Source organism: Dromiciops gliroides, chromosome 3, assembly GCF_019393635.1.
Source record: "Dromiciops gliroides isolate mDroGli1 chromosome 3, mDroGli1.pri, whole genome shotgun sequence".
Classification (NCBI taxonomy): Eukaryota; Metazoa; Chordata; class Mammalia; order Microbiotheria; family Microbiotheriidae; genus Dromiciops; species Dromiciops gliroides.
Window position 1 is genome coordinate 641695225 of NC_057863.1, and position 13842 is coordinate 641709066.

A 13842-nucleotide genomic window follows, 5' to 3' on the forward strand; every position below is an offset into this window, starting at 1 on the left:
CACTTAACCCCCATTGCCCCGGAAAAAAAAAAAAAAGCTTTAAAATTAGCTCATCATGAACATTGTATACAGTAACAGCAACACTGTGTGATAATCAACTGTGATAGATTTAACTCTTCTCAGCAATACAATGATCCAAGACAATTCCAAAGGACTCATGATGAAAAATGCTCTCCACATCCAGAAAAAAGAACTGTGGATGCAGAGTAAACCATTTTGTTTCTACTTTTTATCTTTTTTTGAGGTTTTCCCCTTGTGTTCTGATTCTTCTTTCACAACATGACTAATGCAGAAATGTTTAATGTGATTGTACATATATAACCTATATCAGATTGCTTGCTGTTTGGGGGAGGGGGAAAATTTGGAACTAAATATCTTATAAAAACAAATGTTGAAAACTATCTTTACATGTCATTGGAAAATAAAATACTTTTATGATAAAAAAATAAAGTGAAGATTTAAATGAAAAAAAAATTAGTTCATCATACACCTTTCACAGCTATGGATAAATGGTGAATTCTTTTTTTAAAAAGTATTTGAGAGGGGGGTGGCTAGGTGGCACAGTGGATAAAGCACCGGCCCTGGATTCAGGAGTACCTGAGTTCAAATCCGGCCTCAGACACTTGACACTTACTAGCCGTGTGACCCTGGGCAAGTCACTTAACCCCAATTGCCTCACTATAAAAAAAAAAAAAGTATTTGAGAATTCCTCCCCCTCCCTGAGAGCCATCCCATATAACAAACAGTATTTTTAAAGTCCCCCCCCCCAAAAAAAATCAGCACAATCACTGAATATATCAAAAAATGTCTTACAACATGCAACTCTGGTCCTCCCAGCTCCACAGGCAGTTGGGAGTGTCCATCTCTTCTTTGGAGTCATGTTTGATCTTTATGATTTGGGGCAGCTAGATGGCAAAGTGGATAGAGCAGTGGACCTGAAGTTGGGAGGATCTCAATTCAAATCTGACCTCGGACACTTACTAGCTGTGTGACCCCGGACAAGATATGTAATAGCAATCACCTTAAACATCTTCAGCCATCTCCAGTCATCATGATACATATCTTGCCACTGGACCCAGGTGGCTCTGGAGCAGAGACTGAAGTTGGTGACCTTGAACAGCCCTCCCTCACTTAAATCCAATTAAGTCCCTTCCAGATTCATGGTTTTCTTTGAGAATGAAGGACCAAGAACAACAATCTTTATAATTGGGGGGGGGGGTGAATTCTTTACCAAATAAGGGATAGGGGAAATTACCAAAAAAAAAAAAAGATAATTTTGCTCACTTGCAATTGAAAAGTCTTGCACGAACAAAATTAATGCGAGGAGGGTAAGGAGTGCTTAACTGTGGGGGAAAAAAATCTTTGTATCTGATATCTCTGATGAAAGTTTCATACCCAAGGTACATGGAGATGTAACAGACCTGTCTAAGACCAAAAGCTATTCCAATAGAGAAGTGTCAGGGAAGCTAGGTGGCGCAGTGGATAAAGCACCAGCCCTGGATTCAGGAGGACCTGAGTTCAAATCCAGCCCCACACACTTGACACTAGCTGTGTGACCCTGGGCAAGTCACTTAACCTTCATTGCCCCACAAAAACAAAACAAAACAAAAAAAAGAATGACCAAAGTAAGGGATGGTCAATGTGAGGGGGCGGGGTGGTGAAGAGGCCATCACCCATATCAGGGTCTCACTTGGGCTATTTTAAATGTTATTTTACTTTAAGGGGGTGAGGACCCAGCCCACTGATTTTATCCTTGTGGAGACCTCCCAATATGGCGATTTCCTCCACAGATGCAATTAGCAACTCTTTAAGACACTTTAATAGCCTTAGCCTGAAGTACCTGCCTGGGAACATGGAGAGGGGATGGGACTTGCCCAGGGTCACAAAGCCAGCCAGTTTAAAAAACAGGACTTGAATACAAGTCTTCCTGACTCAGAATTGAGCCCTCTAACACCACACCTGCTGGTTGTTTCAGTTGTTGTTGGTCAGTCATGTCTGACTCTCGATGACCCCATTTAAGGTTTCCTTGGCAAAGATACTGGAGCAAGTTGCCATTTCCTTCTCCAGCTCATTTTACAAAGGGGAGACTGAGGCAAACAGGGTTAAGTGACCTGCCCGGGGTCACCAAGGTAGTAGTGTCTGAGGCTGGATTTGAAATCTTTCCAGCTCCAGGCCTGGTGCACTATGGTGCCCCCTCGTGACCTGCATTTCAGCAGCTTTGTATTGAAATCTTCCAGCTATAAAATTATGACTAAGTTTGGCCCAAAAGAAGAGTTTGTAGAGTGGGGGACTATGGGTGTCAAACACTGAAGATGTTGGTGAGCTGGTTTGTTTTTTGTTTTTATTTTTCTTCTGATAAGGGATGGGCCTCTTGGGAGAGAAAGGTGATGGACGTAAGGACAAGAAATCAGCAAACACTGAGTAAGATGGGCCTCTAGTCTCTCCTCTTCAATACGCCTTCCAAACGAAGTGCAAAAAGGTTGTTCTGAAGGCCCGGGTCTAAGCGTGTCACTCTCCCTCAGGTCACAGGCCATCTCTGAGCGAGGGAAGACCAGCCTCCCCATTGGGCCAGGCAGGCTCATTACTGCCGCTCCTGTCCTTCAGGGCAATCCATCCCATGCCCCCTTGCAAGAACCCAGGCAGCCTCCAAGGGATTCAGAGGCATTTAATTCACTTGTCTCACAACCTCACAAGAGCCAAGGAGAAAATAAGATAAAAAATACAACTCAAGATAGGGAAGGGAAGAGGGGATATGCCACAGACATGGAAAAGGTGGGAGGGGCCCAGGCCAGAGGGTGGGAAGAAGGGGAGGCTGCATCCAAGGGGCCAACCCCAGCTCCAGTAGTGTTTGACCCCCCCACCCCCACCAGGGGGGGGTCACATCTCATCGTCAGCCAGTCCGTAATCCTCCTCTGGGAAGTCCCCCACGGTCACGGCATGTGGTTTGACAAAGGCGCCGTACTTGTCCTGGCACTCAAAGTATCGCTTGCCATTCACGCTGTGGACGACAAAAGAGGCTGGCGAAGGTCAGGGGCCTGCTCTGACATGCTCATACCAACACACCTTCACCAGACAGACAGACAGATAGGACACGGACACGGACACAGACACAGACACACACAGTCCCAGGGGTAGTGCCCAAGGGTCTCTCCTCACCTTCCATCATGCTTCCCCAGGGGTTCATCGTAGCGAATACCGACCCAGTAGCCAGGCTTGAAGTCCGTGAGTCCTGCCCAGAAGGAAAGGCTCAGTGAGCCCGCCCCTCCTGTGGCCCTGTCTCTCAAGCCCGTCAAGGTTTGCAGAACGCTGTCCTTACAAGAACCCTCAGGGACAGACCCACTCTGCAGACGGGCCAGTCCTGTCACCTCCCATGCTCTTCATCTCCGGCCCTGCCGCTGAGGCCTCTTGTCACCCTTTGCTGGGATTACTGTCATGGCCCCTCAGTTGGGCCTCTTCTCTTTCTCGTCAATCACATCACACTGTAACCTTCCCTACTTGCTCATCTCCCAGGGCTCCTGTTACCTTTGGATCACATACTAAGGCCTCTGCTTATTGGCCCATACTCTAAGCTCCCTCTACAGCCTGTCACCTGTTAGCCCCTCCACCACCCATTCCCGACCTGTGTGACTCATACACACTGTTCATGCCTGGGTCATGCCACTTCCTCCTCCCCCCACCCCTCCTTGTTTATTTGCTAGAAGATCCAGCTCTCTGAGCCCCGCCCTAATTCCCAGCTGCTCCTGACATCTCCTTGAATACTGAACATGTTGTTTTCCCAGCCAGAATGGGAGCTCCTGATGGGCAGGCTCAGGGTCCTTTTGTCTTTGTACCCCCAAAATCTCCTGGGTGAAAGGCAGATACTTCATGAGTTCTCGATCCTCAGCCAAGGAGTCTAAGGCTCTGGGGGGAGTAACCTGCCACTGTGCCACAATGCCTGCTGACTCACCCACATACATGACAGTGCCCCGCTTGGTGGGCTGGCCTGCCGCCTGCACCTGGCAGCGGCTCCCCACCCCGATGGCCTGAGCCTGGACCTCCTCCTCCGCCAGTCGCTGGGCCGCCTCGGCCTCCCGCCGCTTCTGCTCCTCCTCATTGAATTTGCCCATCTTGCTGCGCTTCAGGAAGGAGCGTACGGAGTCTGGAGGCCAGGGGTTAAGGGGGTCACTGTCTCAAACTTAAACCTCCCGATCCCCAGACCCCTCCAGCTCCCCTGCCCAAGACCGCTCCCCATCTCCATGCTCCAGGTCTGAATCTGCTCCACTCCTGAAACCCCCCCCCTTTGTGTCCTTCCCATTCACACCTTCTGCCCCCCCCCCCCAGGTTCTTCTCAGGCTCCTGTACCAGGTCTGCTTTCATAGGCTGACTGGGAGATCTCATACTTCTCCACCCGGGACAGGTCCTCATATTCGCCCAGACGGGCCCCACTCCGGTCAATGACCTGTGCGGAGATAGTGACTGAGGCGGGGCTCGGCCTGGAGCCAAGAGGGCTCAGGAAGGGCTGAGCACCCCCCACTCCATCTGCGAGGGGGCTTCCAACAAAGGTGCCATGCACACGGCCACAGCAGGGGATGGCGCCCAGGAGGGATGTCGGGCAGGCAGGAGCTTATGGGGAAGGTCCCAGAGGGCCTCGCCCTCACCCTAACTACCTGGATGACCCTGGGCAAGTCCCCCCCCCTGCCCATTTCCCATCTATGAAATGAGAGCCCCAGCATCCTTAGGGGCAAGACCCAGAAGGTGGGTCCTGGGGCTGACTCAGCAGAGAGCACGGAAGAGCTGGGCAACTGAGGGATGGCTGGAGGGGATGTCACAGGCAATGGCCACTGGGGCCACATTGGGCCCCAGGACAGGGAACGCCTCTCACGTGGATCCTGCAGCCGTCGTCCACGGGGTAGGAGCCCAAGAGCGCGTCATCCTGGTCCAGCTTCATGCAGAAGCGGTCATCAGCAGTGTACAGCTCCAGGTCCATGCAGGAGGCTGGGCTCCCCACGACCAGCTCCAGCTTACACTGGGGGGTGGGGGGGACACTCAATGAATCTGGGCCTGTCAGGGCTGGGAGCAGCCTTAGAAAGGCTCTGGCTTCACCGCGCATTTTACAAATGAGGAAATGAAGGCCCACACGGGTCAGTCTTGTCCGGGGTCAAACAGCTAATAAATGAGGCCGCTGGGCAGATCTTAGGGGAGCTGGACCCCGCTACCCACAGGCTGTGTGTTCTCCTCTACCCGTGGCCCTTCAGCCCTTCCCCCTCCCTGGGCCCAGCCCCATTCTTGGACCCTCCTCTCCAGGCCCCATCCTCCCACTTTCTCTCTGTAGGTAGCACCTCCTAAGTGTCCCCTCCACAGGTGTCACCCCCTCAGAGCCACTGCACCCCCCTCCCCACCTCCCAGGGCTCTCTCTCCCTTCATCATCTCAGCTGAGAACTTTGTCTCATGAAAACACAGGGTCCTTCTCTGAAAGCTCCTTCTCCTTCTCTCTCCTCTGCCCTGTTGCCCTGCCTCAAGGCAGGTCGACAAGTATTCTTAGGCACCTACCATGGACCAGACACAAGCCTGATGGGGGAGACAGCATGCAAACTACCAGGCACAGACAAGGCCATGAGAGCTGAGCACTAGAATTCAGAGGGCTTGGGAAAGGCTTCCTGAAGAAGGATGGATTTGAGCTGGGACCCAAGGAAGCCAAGAGGCAACAATGAGGGAGGAACAGCAAGGGCAAATGCCTGGAGGCTGGAGGGTCTTGTTCCAGGAATAGCAAAGAGGCCAATGTCACTGGATCCCAGAGTAAGGCATAAGAAGATTGGAAAAGGCAGAAGGGGCAGCCTCTGAACGGCTTTGAACAGCAAACGGGATTTTTTTATACAGGCTGTCCCAAAAGTCTTAGTTCAGTTTTAAGTTCTTGTACCAAGCCTTGTGGGACGCCCTTGTATTGAGCCTGAGGGTAACTGGGAGCTGATGCACTAATGTCTCTTGTATGACCCCCCTCTAGTTTGCAATCTTGATCCATTAGCTCCTTCCCTGCTGCCTACAAACATGACCACAGGCCCTCCCTTGATCCTCCCACATTCAGGGCCAAACTCTTGGAGAAGGACTCCCTCTATCTCCCCTCCTCCTGCTCCATTATACAGACCCTCTTCCAGCTGGCTTTCTGCTTCATCATTCAACCCAAACTTCTCTCTCTAAAGTCTCTGGTGGCCACACCAAATGGTCTTTTCTAATTCTCATCCTTCTTGACCACTCTCCACTTTTTTTTCTTTTTTTTTTGCTGGGCAATGAGAGTTCATCTGAATCAGGATTTGAACTCGGGTCCTCCTGAATCTAGGGCCGGTGCTTTATCTACTACGACACCTAGCTACCCCTTGCTCTCCACTCTTAACCCCTGTCTTCAAGGATCAGTGTCTGCCTCAGTCTTTCTCTGCTCCCCACCTCCTGCTCACGTGCCAGGGGACCCCCCAACTCTGTCATCTAGTTACCGCCTTCCCATGACCACCCCCACCTCAGCCACCCACAGAGATGGTCGTTCCCTTGCTATGCCAGCACCACAAGTGATCCCCAATATGCTGTGTTCCCCCTCTCTCTCTACCCTGTATCCTTCTGGCCCGGAGGGCTCTCCCAAACCATCCTCTCTTTCTTATCATGACCCGCTGAATTTGGCGACCCCTCGCCTCCCTTATCCTACTGAAGACCTTGCCCTAACTAGCCCTGGCCTTGGGGTCACTCCCTGCACTCACTGCTGTCACTCCAGCAGCTTCAGATAATCTAAACTGAGCCCTCGGCAAGGAAATCCATTTTCCATTCCTCCAAAGGAATTCACTCTCCCACACCTTTTTATCCTTCCTCAAACCTCTGCCCTCATTCTCTCAGCTGAGAACCTGGCCCCCTATTTGATATAATAACTGAAGCCATTCGCCCGCGAGCTCTGTCCCCCTCACCTCCCATCACTCAGGGGCCTTCTGCCACTCTCGTCCCTTACTTATCTCAAATAAGGAGGCAGCCTTCCTCCTTACCAAAGCTCACCCCGGCCATGCAGAAGCAATCCCATTCTGTCTCAGCACCCCTAGCAGCGGGCCCCATCTCTATCCTCCCCACTAAGTCACTTATCTTCCCTCTGTCCACAGGCCTACACAGAAGCCCCTGTTTCTACCATCCTCAAAAACCCCTCATCAGATCCTTCCATTCCCAGAGGCTGTTGGCCCGTCTCTCCTCCCTTTTGTGGGGACAAGTGCCTCTTCTTGCTTTCCTGCATTTCGTTAACTCTTCGCACTCTGGCTTTGGACCTTATCACGGCACAGAACTGCTCTCTCCAGTTACCAGCGATCTCCCCATTGACAAATCCAATGGCTTTTTTCTAGTCTTCCTCCTCCTTGACCTCTGCAGCCTTTGGCACTCTTCATCCCTCTCTCCTTGATCTGCTCTTCTCTCTAGGTTTTCAGCACACCTACCCCTCTTTCTCTCCTAGTTCTCTGACCTCTCGCACTGCTCCTGTTTCCTTTGCTGGCTCCTCCTCCAGATCCCGCCTCTGACCCCAGGTGTCCCCCAGGTTTCTGTTCTAGGCCTTCTTCTCTTCTCCCTCTATACTTGGTGATTTCATCAGCTTCCAAGGATTTAATTTCCATCTTGGTGCTGATAATTCTTAGATCTATCTTCCATGCCCTAACTTCTCTGCTGACCTTCAAATCTCAAATCACCAGCTGTTGTTCGGATATCTCAAAGCAGATGTCCAGAAGACATCTTACACTCATATGTCCAAAAATAACCTCGTTATCTTTTCCCCAAACCCTCCTCTGCTCCTACCTTCCCTATTACCGTCGAGGGCAAAAATCCCTCCTAGACTGCAGGCTTCTAACCGAAGTCATCCCGGACTCCTCACTCTCTCTCACCCCCAACATCCAAGCTGTTACTGAGGCCTTTCACAGATTGTTGTTCATCCTTTTTGTGTGTGTGTGTGTGTGTGTGTGTGTGTGTGTGTGTGTGTGTGTGTGTGTGTGTGTGTGTGTGTGTGTGTGTGAGGCAGTTGGGGTTAAGTGACTTGCCCAGGGTCACACAGCTAGTAAGTGTTAAGTGTCTGAGGCTGGATTTGAACTCAGGTCCTCCTGAATCCAGGGCCGGTGCTCTATCCACTGCGCCACCTAGCTGCCCCCCATCCTTCGCTCTTGAGGAAGACCAATGATGTTAGCAGGGTGAGACTTGCCGATGAATTGGATTTAAGTGAGTCAGGGCTGTGCAAAGTCATCAGTCTCATGCTCTGGTCATTGGAGTCCAGGGGCAAGTCAGAGGTCAGGCAGGACACCTGGTGATGGCCTGGAATGCAGCAGGAGACCTAGGCCTTTTTGACCTAAGGTCTTTCCCAGGTCTCAGTTTGTCTGAGGCAACACCCATTCACTGATTCAAGGCTAGATTAGAATTGAGGCAAAAGATGGCCTAGTTTGACTTCTCAAAAGACTCAATCTGGGAGGGGAAGATCCTCAGGGTTTCAGGCCAGAACAGAAACAAGTGCTATCACTCAGAGCCATCAAAACCCAAGCAATGAGCAGTGAGGCTTGGGCTGGGACCTGTTATTGGTCAATCAGTGAGAGTCAATGTCATCTCGGCAGCATCTTGGGTCATACTCCCCTTTCCTCTGCTACTGCCCCCACCCCATTGGACTATTGCAGCTGCGGGGGGCGGGCTGCCTCAAGTCTCTCCCTACTCCACTCCATCCTCCATACAACCACCAAAACACAAGTACTTCCTCATCAGGCCCCCACCCTCCCCAATAAATTCTAAGGGTTCCCTATGGCCTCTAGGATCAAATGCAAACCGCTGTTCGGGTTCAAAGCCCTTCATCACCCGCCACATCCCACCCTTCCCGTCTTCTCATACCTTGCTCCCCCTATATGCATTTTTTGACCCTGTGCCACCGGCCTGACCCTCCATTTCTCGGCTCAGGACATTCTCTCTGGTCCCACGCCTAGAACGTTCCCCTTCTTCCCCTCCCTGCAAAAAGTGGCCTCCCTAGGGGCAACTAGGTGGCGCAGTGGATAGAGCACTGGAGTCAGGAGGACCTGAGTTCAAATCCGGCTTCAGACACTTAACACTTACTAGCTGTGTGACCCTGGGCAAGTCACTTAACCCCAATTGCCTCACTTAAAAAAAAAAAAAGTGGCCTCCCTGGCTTCTTTTAAGTCCCAACCAAAACCCCACGTTATACAGGATGCCCTCCCCACCCCCTTAATTTCAGTGCTTCCCCCTGCTAATTACTCCCTATTTATCCTGCATGTCTACGTCTATATCTATATCTAGTTTCTTGCTCTTAGGCTCCTTTAGACTGTAAGTCCCTTGAGGGCAGGAACTGTCTTTTGCTTCTTAGATGAGAGACATTTATTTACTGACGTAGTCCCCCAGACCCATCTCATCCTCCACCGATCCCCCAAGAGGCCCCGCCCCTCCCATCTCCCCTTCCCCAGACCCATCTCCCCTTCCCCTGGCCCCGCCCCCCAGTCTTCTGCCGGGTCCGCACCTTGAACTCAGCCAGAGTGAGGCCTCGGTTGTATCGCTTCTCCGAACGGAAGCTGTTGAGGGAGCTGCTGATAAACACGGTAACCGTGGGCGCCGACACCCCGGCCAGATCCATGATTGCGGAGGGCCTCCGGCCCCGGGTGCTCCTTCCCGGACGCCGCCTCCTCGCTCCCTTCAGGCCTCGCCGCCCGAAACCGCCGTCGCAGCCACTACTGCTACAGCTATAGCCACCGCTTCTGGAAGCTCCGCCCCGCCCCCTGCACCCCTCCGCTAGCCAATCCACTCCTTGAACCACTTCACTCGGACCAATCGGGACCTTAGTCTCTCCTCGAACGACCGCCTCCTCGCGAGATCGTCCCTCCTTTCGCAGATAGTGAAGCTCATCCGGGTCCCCCGACGAGACTCAGCCAATCGGCCCTCCTCTTGCTCTAGCAGCGGAACCCGATCCACCAATGGGAACATAGTATTTACCGAGGGCCACGGCGGGCTGAAGTCAGCGAGAGGGACCTGGCAGAAGCTCGCCCCCTGAGTTGCAGGAAGCATGCGCAGGGCGTCCCTGCTCCGCTATGGCGCGGGGTGGAGCGTCAGGCAAAGAACGGCGCGCCTTCCATTCATCGTCCCCCAGCCCGGGAAGAGCTGGGATGGTCCCCTGGGGGCTGGTCCACGCCCCGGGAGGAGGAGTGGGCAGCACCCATCTGTTGCCTAGACTTCGGGGAATCCTATGGCTCCCTTCGGCCCGACCCACACTGCGTCCCCTCCTGGACCTTTAGGAGGCCTCAGTTTCCCCTTTTTGCCATGAGAGGGCTGGAGTTGACCTCTCTCTGGCTCGTGGCTCCCACTAGACGTGGTGGGTCCAGATTTCCCCGGGGGTGGGGTTGTCCTCCTTGCGGAGGCAGCCAGATTCCACAAAACACGGGTTCCCCGGAAGTAGAGACAGACATGGGACCCCATCCACATATTTGGGGCCCTACGGCCGGACCTACTCCCCACCCCGCGGCACCGTGATGATGGGTGACCACGATCAAGAGGGTCCCGAGAGGACCGGCCAGCCGTGGGCTTTGAGCTTTCCTAGCTGTAAAAGGAGGGAGTTGTGACAGATGACGTCCCAGGCAGCTCCAGAACGAAACGATCCCACGTGAGCGCTGGCCCCGCCCCCAAAGCTGTGGAGGGTGGAGCTTCACTCTGGACCTTCCCGCGACTCGTAGGTACGCCTGCGCAGTAGGACCCAGGCGCCTGACGGCTCGCCATCGCCATGGAGCCCGATGGGACGTACGAGCCGGGTTTTGTGGGAATCCGCTTTTGCCAGGAGTGGTGAGTTGGGGGACTGGGGGGCTGGGGGCGGGGCGGGGACTGATCCGAGATTGGGGGGGGGGGCTGTCTGTGTAAACGGGGCGCGAATAGGCTAGGGCCTGGGATGACCTTTGACCTCCCTCCGATCTCACCCCCAGTAACAACATGCTCTACCCCAAGGAGGACAAGGAGAACCGCATCCTTCTCTACGCGGTGAGACCCCCCCCCCCCAGCCCGGGCCGCGGCACTCAGCCCCACAAGCGCCCACAACCCTCCCCCCTCCTACGAACCCTGACACCCCCCCGATGCGTGCCCTTTGGTCTCGGTACTTCCCCCCCTCCCTGCGCTGGTCACCCGGACCCCGCCTTCTCTGCCCTCCCCAGACCCGCCATCCTGACCCCGCATCCGTCCTCCTTGCCATCCCCCCGCCGCCTCAGGGGGTGCTCAGGGCGGCCCCCTCCCCGCTCTCCGGGCGGGGGTACTCAGGGAGCCCCCCACCCCTTCCCCGCAGTGTCGCAACTGTGACTACCAGCAGGAGGCCGACAACAGCTGCATCTACGTAAACAAGATCACGCACGAGGTGGAGTAAGTCCGAGGGCTGGGGCTCGGGGGAGGGGTCGCTGCCGGCTCGGCCTCGGTTTCCCCAGGACCCTTCTTTGTCCCTCCCTTGCGCAGCGAGCTGACCCAGATCATCGCGGACGTGTCTCAGGACCCTACCTTGCCCAGGACCGAGGACCACCCGTGCCAGAAGTGAGAACCCGCGGGCCGAGGGGAGGGGAGGGGAAGGACGGGGAGGAGGGAGTTAAGGGGAGGGGGCTGGACGGCCCAGGTCACCCTCCCACCTGCCCCGTTCTCCCGCAGGTGTGGCCACAAGGAGGCCGTGTTCTTCCAGTCCCACAGTGCCCGGGCCGAGGTAAGGGGGGACCCCTGCCCAGTCTTAGGGAAGCGCAGAGGGAAGGGCTTGGGGTGGGGGGCTGCTCCCCTGACTGCCGGCCTTCCCGCCCCTCCCCCAGGACGCCATGAGGCTCTACTACGTGTGCACGGCCCCCCACTGCGGCCACCGCTGGACAGAGTGACCCGCGATCGGCTGCCCCCCCCCACGCCTTCTCCCGCGCACGGTTTCCTAATATTTACTAATAAAGCGTTTTATTTTTGGCTTTGGGCGTCCAGGACGTTCTTTGGGGCGGGGCCAGGGTGGGGTGGGAGGGGGTCTTCACTCAAGTGGAGAGCGGGGCTGGGGAGGGGAGCCCACCTTCACTCAGGTAGAGGGGCGGTCCAGGTGGAGGGCGGAGTGGGGGGGAGTCTTCTCAGGTGGAGGGTGGGGTGGGGTGGGGGTCTTCACTCAGGTGTAGGAGCGGGCCAGGGCCGAGGCCGGACTGGGGTGGGGGTGAAGGGCCCGGTGCTGAGCGTAGTCGTCGGTGCGGGCGCTGGTGTAGCCGCAGTCCTCGCACACGTGCAGCTTCTCCCGGCGCTCGCGGTAGCCGTAGCGGGGCGGCTGCCCGTGGATCTTGCCCAGGTGGGACTCGAGGGAGCACCGCTGCGTGAAGGCCTTGCCGCAGGCTGAGCAGCGGAAGGGCCGGATCCCTGGGGGCAGAGGCGCTGTCAGTGGGGCGAGGAAGAAGCCCCGGGCCCCCTCCCTTCGGTCAGGCCCCATAATGCCCTCTGTGCCCGCCCCCTCACCCGTGTGGGTCCTCATGTGCCTCTTGAGGTCAAAGGCGTCGTGAAAACCTTTGGTGCAGCAGCTGCACACGTGGCGCCGGGCAGGGTTGTGGCACTTGAGGTGGCGGGTCAGCATGCGCTGAAGTGGGAAGACCTTAGGGCAGAGGGGGCAGCTCAAGCCCCCAGGACCCTGGCCTGCTGCAGGACCCTGCTCAGCCTGGGGCAGAAAAGGAAAAGCTGCTCAGACTTGGGCACCTCCTGTTCCCCCTTCCTGGGCCCGGTGCCTCCTCCCCAGATGGTTGGAGTTGGCCTCGTGAGGTGAGGGCTCTCACCGGAGCTTGGGAACGGCTGCCGTAAGGTGGCAGGCAGGATGGTCTACTTCTCAAGGTTTCTCTGCCGCCGGACCTCGCCTTGGTGCCTCCTTGATCAGCCAGCCCTTTGTCCAGGCTGCAGTCTGAAAGAGAAGATTGTCCTGAGCCCTATACTGCAATACCCTGCACCCCCGCTTATGTGGGGTATGGGAATCTGACATGTGCCCCTGTACCCCCATAGTTCTGACCACGAGAGAGAATCTAGGTTGCTCAACATGCCACACTTCTTTAGGGCATCTCTCCTTGACCGCTGGTGCCTCCTACAGCTGTGTGACCCTGGGCAGATGGCTTCACCTGCCAGCCTCAGTTTCCTTAACTGCAAAATGGGGATCATTATAGCACCTACCTCCCAGGGGAGTTGTGAGAATCAAATGAAAGATTTGTAAATCTGTGCCAGCAGAGCCTGGCACATAGTAGGTGCTTAATAAATACTTGTGCCCTCCCTTTCCTGGTGTGGAGGTGTTCCACCTATCACCCAGCCCCCTAGTGCCTGTGGGTGGAGGGCTGTGTCCCTGGATCACATCTGCACACACTCAGTACATCTGGCTCCACACAGGCCAGGGATCCAGCTCCTGTCTGCAGGCATGGGGGCATTCAGGGCAGCTCTTACCTGGGATGTAGGCATCTCCCCGGTGCTGGTCAGTGATGTGGCCCCAATCTCGGGGCTGGGGCCGGCAACTCCTCACCAGGAAGGCCCGAGGCATGTCCTGTGAGGGCCAGGGAACACCAGGGAGCCCAAGCTGGGAGACCTGTGTCCCCTCCTGTGACCCTTCTGTTCTACCCACCTGCTCCGAGGAAGGGGAGGGTGGGCCTTAGCCCTCTTCATCCTCTCCATGCAAATCTGGGATGGGCCTCAGCCAGCACAGCCTGGTTGGGCTCCAGTTACCTCGGCCCCCTCCCTCCAACGCCAACTGCATATTTGCTATTTCTCTGGGCAAACAGTCTAATCTACAATAGGAAGGATGGATGCTAGACCCTGGGGTGAGGGAAGACACGCTTCCCAGAGGCCTCTGCAGGAAAGCCTTGGCTATAG

The 13842-nt window shown here is 55.3% G+C and overlaps 3 protein-coding genes across 3 annotated transcripts; 1 reads left to right on the forward strand and 2 right to left on the reverse strand.

Moving 5' to 3' along the window:
- Positions 1 to 2647: 2647 nt before the first annotated feature.
- TBCB (tubulin folding cofactor B) lies at positions 2648 to 9755 on the reverse strand. The gene is made up of 6 exons (XM_043997822.1): positions 9491 to 9755; positions 4862 to 5005; positions 4342 to 4438; positions 3947 to 4138; positions 3157 to 3229; positions 2648 to 2998 (listed from the first exon to the last, which is right to left on the reverse strand). Exons 1-6 carry the CDS (start codon positions 9602 to 9604, stop codon positions 2878 to 2880), a joined length of 741 nt encoding a protein of 246 aa, XP_043853757.1. The 5' UTR covers positions 9605 to 9755; the 3' UTR covers positions 2648 to 2877.
- Positions 9756 to 10639: 884 nt separating this feature from the next.
- POLR2I (RNA polymerase II subunit I) lies at positions 10640 to 11936 on the forward strand. Its single transcript, XM_043997823.1, has 6 exons — positions 10640 to 10800; positions 10938 to 10992; positions 11291 to 11364; positions 11455 to 11529; positions 11641 to 11692; positions 11793 to 11936. Exons 1-6 carry the CDS (start codon positions 10742 to 10744, stop codon positions 11853 to 11855), a joined length of 378 nt encoding a protein of 125 aa, XP_043853758.1. The 5' UTR covers positions 10640 to 10741; the 3' UTR covers positions 11856 to 11936.
- Positions 11937 to 12121: 185 nt separating this feature from the next.
- OVOL3 (ovo like zinc finger 3) lies at positions 12122 to 13513 on the reverse strand. Its single transcript, XM_043993871.1, has 4 exons — positions 13420 to 13513; positions 12771 to 12910; positions 12460 to 12655; positions 12122 to 12363 (listed from the first exon to the last, which is right to left on the reverse strand). Exons 1-4 carry the CDS (start codon positions 13511 to 13513, stop codon positions 12122 to 12124), a joined length of 672 nt encoding a protein of 223 aa, XP_043849806.1.
- Positions 13514 to 13842: the final 329 nt, after the last annotated feature.

What these genes read in the sequence shown, in the direction of transcription:
- TBCB (XM_043997822.1), bottom strand. Translation starts at nt 9,604, where the DNA reads ATGGATCTGGCCGGGGTGTCGGCGCCCACGGTTACCGTGTTTATCAGC. An exon ending in TCACTCTGGCTGAGTTCAAG is followed by an intron (nt 5,006 to 9,490) that starts GTGCGGACCCGG and finishes CCCACCCCCCAG; the next exon opens with TGTAAGCTGGAGCTGGTCGT. An exon ending in AGCCTATGAAAGCAGACCTG is followed by an intron (nt 4,139 to 4,341) that starts GTACAGGAGCCT and finishes CCTGGCCTCCAG; the next exon opens with ACTCCGTACGCTCCTTCCTG.
- POLR2I (XM_043997823.1), top strand. Translation starts at nt 10,742, where the DNA reads ATGGAGCCCGATGGGACGTACGAGCCGGGTTTTGTGGGAATCCGCTTT. An exon ending in ATCCGCTTTTGCCAGGAGTG is followed by an intron (nt 10,801 to 10,937) that starts GTGAGTTGGGGG and finishes TCTCACCCCCAG; the next exon opens with TAACAACATGCTCTACCCCA. An exon ending in AAGATCACGCACGAGGTGGA is followed by an intron (nt 11,365 to 11,454) that starts GTAAGTCCGAGG and finishes TCCCTTGCGCAG; the next exon opens with CGAGCTGACCCAGATCATCG.
- OVOL3 (XM_043993871.1), bottom strand. Translation starts at nt 13,513, where the DNA reads ATGCCTCGGGCCTTCCTGGTGAGGAGTTGCCGGCCCCAGCCCCGAGAT. An exon ending in GCAGCCGTTCCCAAGCTCCG is followed by an intron (nt 12,656 to 12,770) that starts GTGAGAGCCCTC and finishes TTTCTGCCCCAG; the next exon opens with GCTGAGCAGGGTCCTGCAGC. An exon ending in GCACATGAGGACCCACACGG is followed by an intron (nt 12,364 to 12,459) that starts GTGAGGGGGCGG and finishes CTCTGCCCCCAG; the next exon opens with GGATCCGGCCCTTCCGCTGC.